A 19,014-nucleotide genomic window follows, 5' to 3' on the forward strand; every position below is an offset into this window, starting at 1 on the left:
AAAAAAAAAAAGATAATGGTGAGAGCAAAGGAAGAGACATCCTTCTCAAAATGTGGGAAGGTAGAAAACAGATGGTTTAGTGCTAGCTTACTTAGCAACTAGAGAAAGCTGAACCCTAAGGTAGCAATCAGGAAAGCTGAGAAACAATCTAGTTTATACCACAGAAACCTGAAGAGATTCAGCACCAAGTTTGTCTGGAAATGAAGATGAGGTGTGGGAATTTGGGAAGACAACGTGAGAAGTATAATCTCAGTATCTCCACCCTACTCCATTCACTGGGCAAAAGTCCTCTCATAACCTGACATGATATATTCTTTCAAGAGCATAAAAGTGTGAGTGCTTTTATGGAACTTCTATAATTGTTAAGGTGGTGGCTAATATGCTAAAAGAAGGAGGATAAAGTGACCGAATTCATGTTGACTGCTGAGTACTCCCAGGAGTCAAGTCAAGATCCAAGGTCACCAGGAAAGACATGACTTGCACACAGGCACTGGATGGAATAATGTTTTGCTTACATAGAGAAGAGACAGAGCAAGGTCATCTTCAATAGTGGGTGTCAGTTCCCTGTGGCTAGTGTGTCACTCACAGCAGCAGCTGATACAGAAATCCTGGCCTACACATAGCCCTCTTGTGCTGCAGAAAAAGCACCTCATTCCCTCCCCACTAGGAACAGGTACAGCACTGGAATGGTCCAGGGACCAGGTACACACATAAACAAAGCAAGTAAAGTTACTGTGTACCCAGAACAGGGAGGGAGGAAAACCTCATAGACTTGCTCAGTGATTTTAGAGTTTTATAAAATTCCATTACTTGTTTAACAGACCTTACCCCTTGTCCTCACAATTGTGGCAACAGGATGCTAAAACAATATGCTCCACTTATAGCTTATAATTAACTTACATTGTTGTTGTTAAGTGCCAACAAGTCGGTTCCAACTCATAGCGACCTAATATAGGGTTTACAAGGAGTGGCTGGTGAGTTTAAGCCACCAGTCTGTGGATAACAGTTCAGTGCTTATCCTACAGCATCACACCAGGACTCCATAATTAACTTATAGGCCTGCTTAATCCTTCCAAATTTTATAAAATTCATTACTTGCTTAATAGTCCCTATCCTCTTGTTCTGACAACCATGGCAACAGAACATTAAAACAATATACTCGACTCGTAGTTTATAGTTAACTTATTCTTTTTGCTCTCTACTCCCTTTCAACCCATCTTTGCCAAGAAACCATATCCAGGGCAGCAGGCTCCAGTAAAGACAAAGAGAAGATTTGCTTTTAAACAGATCTGGCCTAGACAAGCATAATAAAACCAGGTAGGACCCATAACTGATCCCAGAATGAAGCAATTTTGGTCAAGGTACAAAAATTTCCTAGAAATACATCCTCTGATGAACTCGGACCACATTTAGAAGCAAGAGGTCCAATGGCTTCTTCTGTGGCAGAATTCAATACTCCACCCCAATGCATATTCATGACTGATTTCTCAAGAATCTATTACATATTCATAACTTTCTTAATTTATTTCCTAATCTGTGTATATAAATGAGCTTTAATTAGGGAGCTTATCATGGCAATTTAGTCCTCACTTGCTCCATGCTTAGCCAGTCAGAGTAAAGTTTTCTTCTTTCTGTCTTCACTTAGTCTCTGTGTTTTTTCTTAATCCCGCCAAGAGAGGTTTGGGTTGTTAACAGAAGAAAAAGAAACGTGAACAAAGAAAATGTCAGTTCCTACCAACCATTATCAAGGAGCTCTGGTAGCATAGTGGTTACAAATCGGGCTGCTAACGTCAAGGTCGGCAGTTCAAAACTACTAGTCGTTCTGTGGGGAAAAGATAAGGCTTTCTGCTCCCGTAAAGATTTAAGCCTCGGAAACCCTGTGCAGGGTCACTTTGAGTCGGAACCGACTCCACGGTACTTAACAACAACACCATCAGAGAATCTTTTGGGCCCAAGACTTCTGATTAAGCCATCTGATTAAGTGGTTTGAAGGCCACACATTAGATCGCTTTCCCACTTTTCCCATACCAGAACACTGGAAATCAGAGCTTGACTCTCGAGCCAGAGATTAAAAGAGACCTTTTCTGAAAAATTTGACCAGTTAAGGGAAAGATCAGGAGTTCTGGTAGTGTAGTGGTTATGAATCAGGCTGCTAACCTCAAGGTCAGCAGTTCAAAACTACCAGCCATTCCGTGGGAGAAAGATGAAGCTTTCTGCTCCTATAAAGATTTACAGCCTCAGAAACCCTATGCAGGGTCGCTATGAGTTGGAACTGACTCCATGGCATATAACCACCACCACCACCACCAAAGGGAAAGATATAAAATAATGACATGGGGTTTTCCATCTTATGGTCCACCCTGATCATCCTGCAATAGAAGTCACAGTAGACAAACCCCATCCAAAGTTCGGAGCTTCTAGTCAGCTTTTTAGCAGAATCAATGGCTCGCCAGACTGCTGAGGTAGGTCTCTAACATGGAAGATGTAGACCAAAACAAGTAGGAAGAAAGCAACTTGTAGGAAATTGTCTATGTAGAGAGAATACCTTAAAAAAAAAAAAGTTCTTTTTAGTCACCTCATTTAATATGCTCAGAGAGATAGAGAAGATATTGAATACATGTTAAAAAAAAAAAAAAAAAAAAAAAGTTGTTATTATTGTTAAGTGCTATCAAGTCAGTTCTGACTCCTAGCTACCATGTATAGGGTTTCCAAGGAACAGTTGGTGGGTTTGAACTACCGACCTTGTGGTTCGCAGTCCAGTGCTGATCTTACAGCACTATACCATGATGCTATTTTTTTCCACTAATTTATGTTTATAAGGCATTTCCAGTTTACTTGGGAAAGCAAATGGAATAAGCTCTTTTCACTTAGCCTAATTTGATAGGCAAGCTCTTTCAAATAAGTCACTCATTTCCAAAATTGAACTAATTTCCAAGTTCTTTCATACTGATAGTCTTAACTAAAGCCATACCACGGAGACCTAAGCAAAAGAAAAAGAGGTAAACTGCAAATAAATTAACCTCGCTGCCAACTGAAAGTCTAGAGGTTCAAGTCTTCCCAAAGCTGCCTTAGAAGTAAGTCCTGGAAATCCACTTCTGAAAAATCAGCCATGGGAAACCCTATGGAGCAGAGTTCTACTCTGACACACATGAGTTACCATGAGTCAGAACTGATCAAGCAGCAACTGGTGTTGCATTGTGTGTGTGACTCTCCAGAAGGCAACCTTCAGGCACATTCCCAAAGGCAGTCCTTTCCTGTCACTGCCAGTAACAACAGCAACAACAACAACAAAGAACCCTTGACCCTCTGCCAGTGAGTCAATTCCAACTCACAGAGACCCTATAGGACAGAGTAATGCTATTTTGTTTTAAAGGACTATTCACAGAACAAAAAAGTGTTCCTGGAAGTTATAAATATGATGAAATAATAAAACCTCAACTGAAAGATTAGAAGATAAAGAAATCTCCAGAAACAGAGTAAAAAATCATGGAGAGGGAAATGGACAGACCTGAGAAAATTAGAAGACCAGCTCAGAAAAGCCAATATTTGAACAAGAAGAGCTCAAGAAAGAAAGAAACAGGGAAAAATGGAGAAGAAATCCTCAAAGAAACGTTTCAAGAAAATACCCCAATACTAAACAACATGAGTGTCCAGTTGAAAGTGTACCAAGTGCTGAGTACAATGATGAATTTAGATTCCCAGGAAGGTATACATTGTGAATTTCAGAGCATTAGAAAAGAAAAGAAAATCCTATAAGCTTCTTTGTTCCAGTGGAAAAACCGCACATGAAAGAGATTAAGAATCACAATAATGCCTCAAACGTCTTCACAGAAATACTGACAGCAAGAAATTATACAGAGCCTTTAAAATTCTGAAGGAAATGCTTTCCAACATAGAGTGAATTTGTTGTTGTTGTTAGGTGCCCACGAGTTGATTCTAACTCATAGCGACCCTACATAGGGTTTCTGAAGAGTGGCTGGTGAGCTTGAACCATCAACTTTGCAGTTCAAACCAACCTTGCAGTCCAGCGCATTAACTCACTGCCTAAGTCAATTCCCAGGCCCTTAAATGTATAATTTGGAACGGACGTATTTGGTAGTTGGCAGAACCCACGTTGGTTCCTGTTGCGCACACATGAGACAGGGAAAGCCAGGGTCAAGACCTGACTGATTCTACTGATAAAGATACAACAAACCACTTTTAGATTTAGATAGTCGATTACTTACATAGATAAACCCAAGGTGCCAGTTTCCTGTGATCTCTGTCCCACATACTAAAAAGGATGATACCGAAACAATAGTGCTAAGAACATGGATTCTGGTACCACACTACCTGAACAGAAATATGAAGGGGCTTCCAAACGTTTGTGGAAAATGAATTAAAAGACAATACCATTTTTCCATGAACTTTTTGAAGCCCCTCATACATTATCTAATGGCTCTGAGGAAATTGTAAGTTACATATCTCTAAGCCTCAGTTTCTCCATATGTAAAATGGTTATAATAGCACCTCCCTGAGAGTGTAGCTGTAAGAATTAAATGAATTTTTGTTTCTTTATTTTTTTATATAACACTGATGACAGTGTTTGACACATAATAACTCTCATAAGTGTTTGTTGTTGTCATCATTATTATGGTTTCTTAACTTTCACTTATTTCTCAGCTCAATCTGACTACATCACTTTACCATAGAGAATATCTGTCCAATAACCTCTATGTTGCTAAAGCAATTGGTATGTCTCCATATTATCTTACTTAAAAGTCTGTTGCTATTGTATGCTGTCCAATCTGTTCCATCTCATATTGACCCTGTATAGAATTTCTGTCAATCTTTACTTTAGCAGAAAACCTCTTTTCTTCCTTGGAACTACTGGTGGATTCGAATTTCTAACCTATAGTTAGCAGCTCAACTTGTAACCCACTATGCCACAAGGGCTAGTTAATGAAGACAATCTCTTTTTGTGGCAATCTCTTCTTTGCCTGTGAAACATTTTAGGAACCTCTCCAGTTGCTTCCTGTCTGTCTCCTTTGCAAGTTCATCCTCTTCTCGCCTCTACGTGACCTTGGATGTTGGCACTCCTATAGCCTCATCTGCAGGCTTCACTTCTCACGCTATATTCATTCCCTAGGCAAGCTCAGCCCTGACCAGAGCATCAGCGACCATCTATCTGCAGGTGTTTCACCCATCTTTATCTGTAACCCAAACTGCTCTTCTGCACAAGATTCTGCAAGGGAAAGACATCCAAAGAAATACGTTCTTAGTATCTGTGATAGCTAAGGTTTGTGTCAATTTGGCTGGACCAGGATTCTCAGTGGTTTTGCAGTTAAGATGTAGTCATCACCTCCATGATGCAGGATTCTCAGTGGTTTTGCAGTTAAGATGTAGTCATCACCTCCATGATGAGATCGCATATGATGTAATCAACCCTAGGGTGCTGATGTGATCAGTCATGATCCTGTGTGCTGTAAATCCTCACTTTTATGATGTCAATGAGGTCAGATGCAATCTACAGGATGAGGCAGTATCTCTCATGCTCTCTCTCTCTCTCTCTTTTTTTTTTTTTTGCTTTTGTTGTGAATTAAATGATAATTTTCAGGGCAGACATCAATTTTACACTCGACCAATCATATTTTGTTTCATTGCAATGATTACAATCCCCTCCATGCACCATTGGTTAACAATGTTTACCTTTATTCCTTCTTTTCTTTTTTTTTTTATATACACAAAGCACACAGAAAATATACATTCATTTAAACAGTCAAAGGGTACATTTTGCAAGCCAACCTCCTGCCCTCAGGTACACAGCCTTTCTCAATCCATGGGTCTAGAGTACTCAGCTACTCTCTCTATGCTTTGGTCTCTGGTGTCAATTGCTTCTCTGGTTAGGATTCCATACTCTGCTCATGCTCTTCCCTCTTGATGGTCCTAGAATGTAAGATTAACTACTCCCCCTTTTTGTTACACATCTTCTACCTTTATAGTTGTAACGATCGTAATTAGTCATGATAACAATAGCTCACTATTGAATCAAAAGGGTCCTACTCCCATCCTCCCCTATCCCCTTTCACTAGCTCCATCTAGACAAAAGGAAAACTATTCAGCGGGGATTCTACCTTACCCCCATCATTCTGAAACTAAGCACACTTTTGAAAGCTTGTAAACCAGCCACTTTGTGCCTTTGTTGTTGTTGTTGTTAAGTGCCATCGAGTCGGTTCCAACCCATAGCCATCCCGCACAGGGTTTCCGAGGCTGTAAATCTTTACAGGAGCAGAAAGCCTCATCTTTCTCCCGCGGAGCAGATGGTAGTTTCGAACTGCTGACCTTGCGGTTCACAGCCCCGATTCGTAATCACTATGCTACCAGAGCTCCTTCTTTGTGCCTTTGTTGTTGTTAAGTGCCGTCGAGCTGCTTTCGACCCATAGTGACCCTGTTCCCGAGGGTGTTCCTGAGGGTGTAAATCTTTACGGGAGTAGAAAGCCTCATCTTTCTCCCACGGAGTGGCTGGTAGTTTCGAACCACTGACCTTAAGGTTCGCAGCCTGATTCGTAACCACTACGCTACCAGAGCTCCTCCGCAATTTTGGTAGCTAATGTATAAGGTGCCCATCCTTGTCAAACCTGTATACTGAGAAGACAGGCTTGATCCTTAATGTGAAGAATCCTTTCCTCTCCGTTAGAATTTTGAACAAGTACATCCATGAGCAAAGGTCCAGTTCATCAAATTATAGCAATTTACACTTGCTTCCTGAATCAAACTTCTTTATCTTCCTCTAGTCGAGTTCTGATTAGCAAGCCATCTAAACCAGGTCAAATGGGTACTATCTGCAAGTTTGGGCTTTCTTGCCATCCTCCCCACTTTCAGACCAGCTGGCCACTTCACTCTCAGCTCTACCCCCAGTGGCTAGGTCAGTGTCCATGGGCTCGGGAGTTCTCAAGTCTCCCTAAACTTCTAACCAGCCAGCCCTTCCTCTTATCTCTTTCATCTCAAGGTCAACGGGTGTCTATTGAATACAGTTGAACTCTGCCCAACTTCACTGCTGTATCTCCCTAACTTCCTCTCACAAGTAGACAAAGTCACCAGTGAGTTTATAAGTCTGCTCACGGGTTCCCTTTGAGTTTGAGTCAGACTCTTTTGAGATATAAAAGGAGAAAGAAGTGAGCTGATCTCAAATGGACCTACTACCACTGACATAGAAATCCAGGAGTAGAATGCAGCCTTTGAAGCTGGAGTGCCTGCTCCATGACAGATGTGGAAGGAAGGCAGGGGCCTTTTTCAAGAGCTTGGACTTCTAGTTTGGACTCTTAATTTGGACTTCTAGTCTCCTAAACTCTGACTGAATAGATTTCTGGCCATTCATTTGTGATGTTTCTGTTGTGGAAGCACTAGATAATTAAGACAGTACCAGATAATAAACATTTCATAGCATGTACCACCCTTGCAGCTTGTAAGCTCCAAAGGGCAGAGATCATGTCCATTTTCTCATATTGTATTCCAGGTCCTGAACGAGGGACCCTCCAGGAGTCTTTCATTTGTACTGAGGTCCATTAGCACTCTTTAACAACTACTGATTATGCCCATCTATGCTAGTCTAAGACTAACATAATGAGACTTTGACAGAGTGCAACAAACTATAGCAGAGGAAACAGCATATCACCAAGCCTTCATTACTTTCAATTGCTGAAAAGGGCTTATGAATGTTGTTGTTGTTGAGTACTGTCGAATTGGTTGACTTGTAATGACCCTATATACAAAGAACAAAACACTGCCCAGTCCTTCATCATCCTCACAATCATGAGAATGATGGTGCCCACTGTTGCAAGCACTGTGTCAGTCCATCCCATTGAGGGTCTTCCTCTTTTTCATTGACCCTCTACTTTACCGAGCATGATGTCACACTTCTGTTTTGCACCACATTTGCCCAATGCAATGCATGGCTTGATTTCCTGGCTGCTGCTTTCCTGGGCATTGATTGCAGATTCCCTAGAGTTGTATCCTTTCACCATACTTACTCAATCTGTATACTGAGCAAATAATCCAAAAGCTGAATTATATGAAGAATGTGGCATCAGGGTTGGAGGAAGACTCATTAACAACCTGCAATATGCAAATGATACAATTTTGCTTGCTGAAAGTGAAGAGAACTTAAAATACTGATGAAGATCAAAGACTACAGCTTTGATATGGATTGTACCTCAATGCAAAGAAAACAAAAATCCTCACAACTAGACCAACAAACAACATCATAATAAATGGAGAAAAGATGGTCAAAGTCTTCATTTTGCTTGAATCAATCAACATCCATAGAAACATCAGTCAAGAAATCTGCTGCACAAGACCTCTTCAAAGGGTTAAAGAGCAAAGCTGTCAATTTAAGGACTAAGGTGTGCCTGACCCAAGTCATGGTATTTTCAGTAGCCTCAAATGCATGTGAAAGTTGGAAAATGAATAAGGAAGATGGTAGAAGAATCGATTCCTTTTTATGCTATTGGAGAAAATTATTAAAAGTACCATGGACAGCCAGAAGAACCAACAAATGTGTGTTGGAAGAGGTACAGCCAGAGTGCTCCTTAGACATCAGGATGGTACGATTTCGTCTCTCATACTTTGGACATGTTATCAGGAGTGGCCAGTCCTTGGAGAAGACCATCATGCTTGGTAAAGTACAAGGTCAGCAAAAAACAGAAAGATCCCCAACAAGGTGGACTGACACAATGACAGCAGCAATAGACTCAAATGTAACAATTGTGTGGATGGCACTGTACTGGACAGTGTTTCATACTGTTGTTGAGCATAGCAGGGTCTTTGAGTGGAAAACAACTTGATTACACCTAACTTTGAACTATACTGCCTCTTGGTCTGAGTACAGGATCTACATGAGCACATTGAAGTGCTCTGGAATTTCTATTTTTTACAATGTTATCTATAATTTGTTATAATGCATACAGTCAAATGCCTTTGTATGTCATTAAAACACAAGTCAATATTTTTTCTGGTATTCCCAACTTTCAGTCAAGATCTATTAACTTGGGCAGATTCATCCTTTGAACAGCCAAGACTATGTGCTACTTCTAACAATGAGCAGGTCTAGGCATCGGTGCAAATGCGTTGGGGGAGTGTTTATGGTATTTCACTAGGGTTGTTGTGCTCCATGGAGTCCATAGTGATTCACATCACTGCCCAATAAGGATTTTTACGCTATAATTTTCAAGGGAACAGATGGTTAGGTCTTTACTCCCTGGAACCCCTACCAAAGCTCTTATGGGTTGTTGTTAAGTGACGTTGAGTGGATTGAGACTCATAGTGACCCTGTATAGGGTTTCGGAAGAGCAGCTGGTATTGGCACCGCCGACCTGTGGTCTAGTGTTTATTCTACAGCGCCACACAAGGGCTACATCACTTGGATACCGGGACGCTATTCCGCGACAACAAACGAACTACCTAAAACCCAACACTATGTTCCAACGAACTGTGAAGAGGCCTCCTACGACACTGGGCAGGAAGTTCAACGAAGGAAAACCAGAGGCCGGGCCTGGATGGGTGTTTTACTGAATAGTCTGCGGTTAAAATCCAAAGGGGGAGTGACGGCAGGAAGTGGGGTGAAGCAGAAGCCTCAAGTGGCACAGAAATGAAGAGTCACGGAGCCGAAGCCCACAGTCTGCAACGCGCATGCTGTTTTACTCTGAAATTCCCATTCAACTTGGAATCCCTCTCGCGGGACTTTAACGAATTCCCAGGGATTCCCTTCAATTTGCAAATTATCGTGGGGGCGGGACAAAAGGAAGAGGAGTTGGTGTTCCAGGTGCTCGAGATAGCTATGATTCTCGCGATGTTTCAGGAGCAGCTTCCCCCACGCGGTGTCCGTTTGTACCGGGAGGGCGGAGACTGAGCGGGTGGGAGAACCCCCTGGGCCTGCTGTACGGAAGCCTACAAGGCGGGGTGGTAACTACTGTCCTTGCTGCTAACTCGTCCAGTTGTCCTGATGCCCAGCGCCAACGCCAGCCGCAAGGGACAGGAGAAGCCGCGGGAGATCATGGACGCGGCGGAAGTGGGTTTCCCCTTTCTCGGGCTTGGGAAGATAGACCCCAGGACCGGACAACGTTGATAAAGGGAGTATGGTGAAAGGGGCCCTGTCTTTGGGGTCCCTGTTCAGGCAAGCTGCAGGTCTGCTGCCTAGGCACCCATAGTTTCCATCGGGCCCTCCAGGACTCTTGAGCGAACTGCTTGTCCATACTCTTTCTGGACTGCATTTTATCTCAGGGATTCCTAGGCCTGGAAGTCCTGTCTCACCAGAAACGTGTATCTGGGGTAGGGTAGCGTGAAGCAGCAACCGACCCGGAAGTAGCAGCCACGGGGTCTCACTTAAACCTTCTCCCAGTGTTAGGCACGTTTTTCACGTAATTACTCTTCTCCCGGAAAAATTTGGATCTCCCTTGATAATGGCTATTTACTCAGTCCTCGTGGTGCTAATGCTTTGGAAGTACTTAGCAAAAAACGATCTGCCAGTTTGTTTAATGACCATTTTCAATGGGGCAGCTTTAAAGAACACGTGTCATTTATGTTACTTCTTTTCTGCCACTCAGTGACCCAGTGAGGTAGGTAGGGAAGGTTGCAGAGAATGCATTTGAGATTAAGTGACCCTCAATCACGTGGTGATTCACAGCACCCGGTGGCCCTTCAGTGTGGTGCTTTTCAGAAATGAATGTTTGAAATCATCCTACAAGTTGTGTGCTCCAGGAATATTAAATCCCTGCCTGGCTCCTAATTTTTCTATTGAGGCATTCTGATTTGTGTTTTTGCACTGGGAATAGATCAGCTCAGAATACTAAATGGAATAAGGTTTACTGAAAAAGAACAATATTTGTTAGAATGGGTGACACCTTTTTATTTTCACACACTTTATTGATGCTGCCCTCATATTACTTAATGTGACTGTCTCTCTACTAAGGACCAGATATCTTTGCTCTTAAGGTGTATAATTTTTATGTTTAAAAAAATGTCCAGCCCATATCATGTTTGTCTATTTTGGTATTAACACAAAATTCAATATTGTTCAGATCTAAAGGAGATGATTCCAACAGGTTGCTATACAGTGGCAAGTTGATAGATATTAAATTAACTTATATATTAAGAAAATAGGATTCATTAATAATTTAAATTGCACCCTTGCAGATGTAATGTGTAGATTATGGTAGAGTTATATCATTTTATAGCTACAAAGATCTTAAGAGGCCATGTTAGAAAATAATTAAAATTAAAGCCACTTGTTTATTTAAAAGTATAGCCTATTAATAATAGTCTGGACCTAGGCCTCCATTTTTTGTTCCCTGCTATATATCTCTAACAAGAATTTTGATACTGTTCCATCAGTGCAAATATGCAGATGCTGGTTTTTAGTAACAAGCTGGTGAATTTTTTGATGATGTTTTACAAAAGGAAAATTGTAGCTTGCTTACATCCAGCATCTCTGATTTCTCAAAAGTAGACCATCTGGTGTTCAGCAAACTTACCCAAAACGTTAGTTCTCTTTGAACATCTCTTCCTGTAATAGGAAGTTAATAAAACTGGTACTTCATCTTACTCCCTTCGAGAGGAAATTTATATCCCTGCTTTGAAGTAGTTTAATCTCCTTTTTGAAGAAGGTAGTTAAATTGTGTTGTACATGTGCATAAATTTTATCTGAGAGTGCCACTACGTGTGATATATCCATCCACAAGTGTTAATCTTCAAAACAAACTCACAAATCATAAAATCTGGGCACTTTACAAGTATAAATGAAGTGTGACAGATTTCTGCACTTGAAAACTTGACAAATAAAATGATTCAGAAAATGGATTCATTTTTACATTCTATTGATGTATTTATTTGTGTACCATGTTTGTTTTCGAATAGAAAGTCATGCAGAAGTTTTTTTGTAGGATTATGCTAAAGAAAGATATGGAGTACCTTCAATGATACAGTCACAAGAAAAACCAGGTTAGTAGCTATGTCATAATAATAGAGCTTTGTTTGTTTGTTTTTAATTCCAAGAAAGCATTTTATCAAGTTTTAAGTAGGACTGGTTCTAAAGCCTAATTCTGAAAAGTTTAAATTACACTAATAAGTAGACGCCATGACCCTGTGTCGCGTCAACTTATCTTTAAACATTGTTAGTTTAGACTCCCTAATCTAAAAAGGGAAGAAAATACATTGAATGAACATTATAGCTTAAGTTGTTGTTGTTGTTGTCAAGTGCCGACCCATAGCAACACTGTATAGGATTTCCAAGGAGCAGCTGGTGAGCTTGAACCGCCGACCTTGCAGTTCACACGGCTTTGCAGTTTGATGCATTAACCCACAGTGCCACACCAGGACTCCGTAGCTTAAGTAGTATATTTTAAATAATAAATTGTACAAATAGTATTCCTAAATGATTAGGTAAGCAAGAGATTGAACTCTGGTCTACAAGATAAAAGATGAGTTGATAATGTCTAACTGTCTTCATCCTGTGTATCCTTCTTGTATACTTTAATGAAGCTACCTTTCTTTTTGACTGTTGACTATTGGATTCCTATAGTGCTCCTTGGAAACCCTATACAGTGTCACTATGGATCAGAACTGACTTGATGGCACATAGCAACAACAGTAGTACTTATGGGAGTCCTGGTATGACGCTGTAGATAAGCATTTGACTTTAAAGTCGGTTTGAACCACAAGGTTGGTGGTTCAAACTTACCAGCTGCTCCTCAGAAACCATATACAGGGTCACTACGAGTTGGAACTAACACAGTGACACTTAACAACAACAACATGGTGCTTATGGAATTCACCAGGTGCTCTCTGGGAGAAAGATGAGACTTTCTGCTCCCATAAAGAATCACAGCCTCGGAAACTGATGCCATGGCATACAGCCACCACCACTATGATCTTTTATTACACACTTTTCTAGTAAAGTGGAAGGAAAAGTGAATTTGTAATCATGCAGAAAACAAAATTCAAAATGACATCAAATTGATCTAGAGGTATTATTATAGCCAAAGCATAAAATTCATAGGCAGGCCTCTAAATTGGAAGTAACTAGTAATTCCAGCTGGCCAGCCCTTAAAGGTCTATATTGTAGTAAAGACTGATGACTTTGTGGGTAGCAGCCCATGGTGTAACCCACTATACTACCAGGGCTCCTTAAAAGATAAAGAGATGAAGCAAAATAATAGGGTACAAAATGGGCTATAAGCAGTTGAGTGTCGGGACTGACATTCCCCTGCAAGGCAAGCAGGAGAGGTCTTCTGAGACTTAATTTTCAGGATAGGGATAATCCTAAACTGGGTATTCACTAAACACAAAAATGCTCACTGGAGCTTGGATCTCTTGTATGGGACCTAATTAGCTGTTGACATAACTGCTATTCCCATTTGACAGATCTGTAGACTGTCTGCTTTTCTCCTTATAACCTACCTTGTGTTAAAAATCTAACACTTTGCTCAAAAATTTTCTTTTCTATATCCTTTCACCTCCAACTTTCTGCACTCAAATGCAAGTGACTCTTAAAAGTGTGTGTAGTTTTTCAGTCTAAACTCTAATTGCCTCAATTTGCCATTCTGTATATCCTTCAAGTATGCTGAATAGCATTAAACTAATTAGTGTAACTAACTTCTTATGGAATTCCAACTTGTTAATAAACCATTTATGCTAATAAATTGGAATTCCACAAGAAGGACAATTACCCTTTCTCTTTTCTGAAGTACATTTTAAATTGCACAATTTGTGATATTTACTTCTAGTTTTAAGGACCCCTGTTAATGCTGTGGGTTAGGCATTGGGCTGCTAACTTCAAGGTCGACCCAGCAGTTGCTCTGAGGAAGAAAGCTGAGGCAATCTCGTCCTGTAAAGATGTACAGTATGGGAAACCTTATCACCTCAGTGGCAATGGGTTTGGGGTTTATAGTTCTACTCTTACATTATGCTGTTGTATTTTGTTTGAATCTGAGTTTTAATTGCCTGCCTAGCAAAGTTGTTTGCTTTTTCAATCTTCAAACTCTCAAAAACCAAACTCATTGTCATCGAATCGATTCTGACTCATAGTGACTGTATGTGGGATTTCTAAGACTGCAAGTCACCCTGGGAGTAGAACACCTCCTCTTTCTCTGAGGAGTGGCTAGTGTATTTAAACTGCCAACCTGCCAACCTTGCAGTTAGCAATCTAGTGCTTATCCTGCAGTGACACCAGGGCTCCTTTTTTCAATCTTGGTATTTTCAAATACACCTTTTTTTTTTTTTTTTAACTATGCTGCTTTATCAACCTTTCTCTTTTACAATTCTTCTTGCCTGAATTTGCACAGTTAACTTTGAGGTCAAATTAACTCATAAGGTCCATTGGCTGTGTTTTACAGAAAACCTCTCCTGTTGTCCAATAGCTTTAAAAGTCCTCTTTCATTCTCTGCTTTTGGCTATGAAACCCACAGTACCCTCCTGTAAGTCACATTCTATGTAAGCTATATCTTTGCTACAAGAGACAAATTCATTTAGACAGAGAAAGTAAAATATATAATTTGATTTCACTATATTATCTTCTCTCCCAAAGAATGTTTTTAGTATTGTAATTACTAAGTTTCATTGATTGTAATGACTGGCTTGATTACAATTAGACACTGTAATTTTTGAGGATAGGAATCTTTTATTACTCAATTTTGTGATGTCGTTTCTATTATTTTTGGGGGGTTGTTTTTTATTTTGTTTTTCCTTTTCCAGCTTTTTATTGTGAATTGAGTGAAAGTTTACAGAACAGGCTATCAGTTGTACATTCAACAAATCAGACACTTTGTTTTATTGCAATGATTGCAATCCCCTCCATGCAACAACAGTTATCCCACTTCCTCCCTGTGGTTCTTGTTTGTATTCCTTCTGAACCTTGTCCCCAGGTAAATGTTGCCCTTTTGATCTTGAATGATTGACCATTCCATGGTGAACAGACTACCTTACGAGTGTTGGTGACCCCTTTATATCCATGTACCTCTTGTATTATTGTTTGTTTTTATTATTGTATTTTTAAGACTAGATTTTTATCTGACTGCTCACATTATTTCACATTTAAAACACAAACGATTTCTGAGTCTTGCTTTGTGTTGCTATTTCCACATAGTAGTTATAGTTTCCTATCTCGGATGCTACGAGAATCATAGTGCTTTGTTAGGAGTATTGGGGGCATAATAATTGCTCACATGCATCCAGAATTGACTCATGTAACTAGAAAGTACACTGTAACCTGGTGTCCAGTGTGGTTGGCTCCAGGGGCACAAGGAGCATTTTCAGTCCTTGCTTTCTCTGCCACTTGTCTGTTCTTTTAGGGTAGTGACCTCATTCTCTCTTCATGCAGACTACTGGTGTTAAGATGGTAACTGCAATCCTGGCCCTGTGTCAGCTCAGCCTAGCAACTCATTCCCAGCATCTGTGTGTAAACTCTTGATTAGCTTAGTGTGAGTAACATGCCCTTCCCTGAATCAGCCTATGTCCTGGGCAGTACAGTACTGGATTGTCCAATTGTGGTAGACAGCTTACTCTCTGACTAGAAGTACAATTCACAGAATGTGAACCAAATTACATATGGAAGGTGATAGAGAAGATTGTGGTGTCAAAGATTTGAGAATTATTATTTAAGATAATAACAAGTACTTACACTACTTCAAATAATTATCTCTGTAACTTGTGAATTATAAAATTGTTTTGCTTACTCACTGCAGATCGAGTTTTGGTTCGGGTTAGAGACTTGACAGTACAAAAAGCTGATGCAGTTGTCTGGGTGCGTGCAAGGGTTCATACAAGCAGAGCTAAAGGTAAGATTTGTTTAATGATAAAGCCACTTTAGAAAGAACTTCTATGAATTTGTTGTTTTGCATATTCCTCATAAAGCAAGTAAATATATTTTTTAAAAGCCTTGATATTTTCTTTCTTAAATCATTGTAAAGCATTGTTGTTGTTAAGTGCTGTCAAGTCAGTTCTGACCCATAGTGACCCTATCTATATCGGGTTTCTGAGCAGCACCTGGTGAGCTTGAATGACCAACCTTGTGGTTCAAATTGACTTTGCATCCCAGTGCCTTAACCCACAACACCACATGAGGACTAATCATTTATGGATTCTATAAAGCATCCGTAAAAATAATTTGAGGAACCATATTGGATAAGGGTTTAATTTCCAGACTATATATCAAACTATAATGTAGAAACAAAAAGAGAAAAAACCTAATCAATAAGTGGACAAAGGCTTTAATGGATGTTTCATCAAAGAAGATATACATAGCCAGCAAGCACATAAAAGGATGTTTAATGTTTAGTCATTGGAGACATGTAGCTCAAAGTGATAATGAAATACCATCTCATTCCTATTAGGAAGGCTAGGATAAGAAAAAACAAGTGTTGGCAAAGCTGTGGAGAAATTGGAACCGTCATCCGTGCTGGTGGAATGGTAAAATGGTACAGCTGGTGTAGAAAACAGTTTGGTGGTTCCTCAGAAAGTTAAACTAGAACTATCATATGATCCAGCAATTCCATTTTTAGATATAGGAAAGTAGGGACATAAGTAGACACTTGGTGTGCCAATATTCACTGCAGCACTGTGTACAGTAGCTAAAAGATGGAAACAGCTGAAGTGACTGTCAACAGATAATGGATAAACAAAAGGCGGAACATAAATACATTGGAATATTACTTGGCTTTCATGAGAATTGAAGTCCTGATACATTCTGCAACATAGATGAACTTTGAAAATATTATCCTGAGTGAAACAAATCAGTCATAAAAGGACAAACAATACATGATCCCACTTAGATAAAATAACTGGAATTGGCTGGTTTCATCTGTCTCTGTCAGACCAGTAATGTCTGATCATTTATGTGATAGTTGAATTTTGTTCTCTATTTTTCTACCACTCTGCCCAGTACCTTCTGTGATCTTCATCAAAGACAGTTGGTAGTAGTAGGCAGGCACCATCTAGTTCATCTGGTTTCAGTCTAGTAGAGGCTGTGATTTGTGTGGTCCATTAGTTCTTTGGACTAATTGTTTCCTTGGGTCTTTGATTTTCTTCACTCTTCTTTGCTTTGAATGGGAAGAGATCAATAGATGGCTGCTGGAAAGCTTTAAAAACCCCAATAACTGCTCCCCAGAGTAGGATGAAGTGTAACATTGTCTCATAGCCATCCTATATAGGAGTTCTGAGGAGTGGCTGGTGGGTTTGAACCACCAACCTGCAGTTAGCAGGCTAGTGCTTATTCTACAACACTAGACTAGGATTCCACATATAATTTGTGTGTGTGTGTGTATAAAGAAAACAAAAGTCCTCACCACTGGACCAATAGACAACATTCTTATCAATGGAGAAAAGATTGAAGTTGTCAAAGACTACATTTTTCTTGGATCAACTAACTTAACAGCACTAAGCAACAACATATATGTTGGAGTGCTAACCTCAAGGTCAGCAGTTCAAATCCATCAGCTGTCTGTGGAGAAAGGAGATTTACTTCTCCCATAAAGATTTACGGCCTTGGAAACCCTACATACAGTTTCTATTTATTATATGAGAGCCTCAACTTAATGTTAATGGGTTTGGGTTTCTTGGTTTTTATTTATTTTGTGTTTGAGCTTTTAGTTTGCCCCTTTTTACATAAATGATCTATTACACTTTATTCTTTAACTTCCCTTATTTCCAGTTACAGTGTTCCTGGAGATCCTTCCATCATACTGTTTACAGACCTACATGAGGCAGTAGTTTTCCAAGCTAGATATCTAGATGGGAAATTGCTGGATTGTAGGATGTGTATATGCATATTTAAATCTTTCTTAGTGCAATATTACCATACACAAAAGCTATATTCTCAGTTAAACTCATCAAAAACTGGTTCCACTGCATCCTTGCCAATACAGAGTATCACTTTTTTTTTTCTGCCAAAGTGAATTCTCTGGAATAAATAAGTAAATTTAAAAGTTTTGTGCTTTGAGTTTACAGAACTGCTTACTACTACTCCCTTTTTCTTACATCATATAGGAAAACCATATTAATAAATAATATTTATTCTGACTCACGGTGTACTTAATTCCAGAAGATATTAAAACTGGATTTGGAGAAATAACCCATGCTTGTAGTTTCAAGTAGAACAAAGCTCTGAAAAACCAGGATTCAGAAATGTTGTTGTTAAGTACCATGGAGTCTGTTCTGACTCATAATGACCCTGCTCAGGGTTTCCGAGGCTGTAAATCTTTACAGGACCAGAAAGCCTCATCTTTCTCCTGCAGAATGGCTGGTACTTTTGAACTGAATGGAGGTGTCAAAATCATAGTCTCAGAAATAAGACAACTAAAATCCTGTTAAGCAAAAATATCTGTGTATATTACAAGCAACTATTTTTTTGCCCAATAGAAGTATTAAAAATTTTTTTAGTTTTGGGTTATATTTAACATTCCTTAAAGTAAGTTGTCTTTGGTGGTGGTGTGCCATAGAGTCAGTCCCAAGTTATAGCCACCCTGAATAGGGTTTCCAAGGCTGTAAATCTTTACGGGAGCAGAAAAACCTCGATTTTTCTCCCACAGGAGAGCTGGTAGTTTCGAACTGCTGACCTTGAGGTTAGCAGCCCAACTCGTAACCGCTACGCTTTTTTTTTTTAAGATAGAAGCAAAGAGAAATGTTTAACTCTTTTTTTTTAATTTTTATTGTGACTTATGTGGGTTTACATGGGAGAACATCAGTTTTACATTCATCCTATCGTATTTTGTTTCATTGCAATGATTACAGTCCCCTCCATGCATCATCAAATAACCAAAGGATACACCCCACATGTCGTTTCTCCCCCCGCCAGCCCCCAAGGCTGTCAGCACACAGCCCCTCCCACTCCCTGAGTCCTGTGTCTTCAGCCGCTCCATCTGTCCACATCATTGTGTCTGTCTCCATCCCTGGCGTCACTGCCTCTTTGCTCTTCTCATGCTCTCTGCTCTTCTTATACTCTTGGTCAAAAAACATCTACCTATACATTTCCAACCCTCACAGTCAGTC

General features: G+C 39.9%; 1 protein-coding gene across 2 annotated transcripts in view; it reads left to right on the plus strand.

The window, feature by feature from the left end:
* The first annotated feature begins 9,894 nt into the window (after positions 1-9,894).
* Positions 9,895-19,014, plus strand: part of DARS (aspartyl-tRNA synthetase) — a 74,182-nt gene continuing 65,062 nt past the window's right edge. Inside the window, exons 1-3 of one of the 2 annotated variants that reach the window (XM_006834574.1) lie at positions 9,895-10,045; positions 11,916-11,973; positions 15,714-15,806. In XM_006834574.1, the coding sequence (XP_006834637.1) occupies positions 9,980-10,045; positions 11,916-11,973; positions 15,714-15,806 (217 nt within the window). In that variant the 5' untranslated portion in view covers positions 9,895-9,979. The remainder of the gene's footprint in view (positions 10,046-11,915; positions 11,974-15,713; positions 15,807-19,014) is intronic. The other variant, XM_006834575.1, reaches the window with a different exon arrangement.

Source organism: Chrysochloris asiatica, unplaced genomic scaffold (genome assembly GCF_000296735.1).
Source record: "Chrysochloris asiatica unplaced genomic scaffold, ChrAsi1.0 scaffold00012, whole genome shotgun sequence".
Classification (NCBI taxonomy): domain Eukaryota; kingdom Metazoa; phylum Chordata; class Mammalia; order Afrosoricida; family Chrysochloridae; genus Chrysochloris; species Chrysochloris asiatica.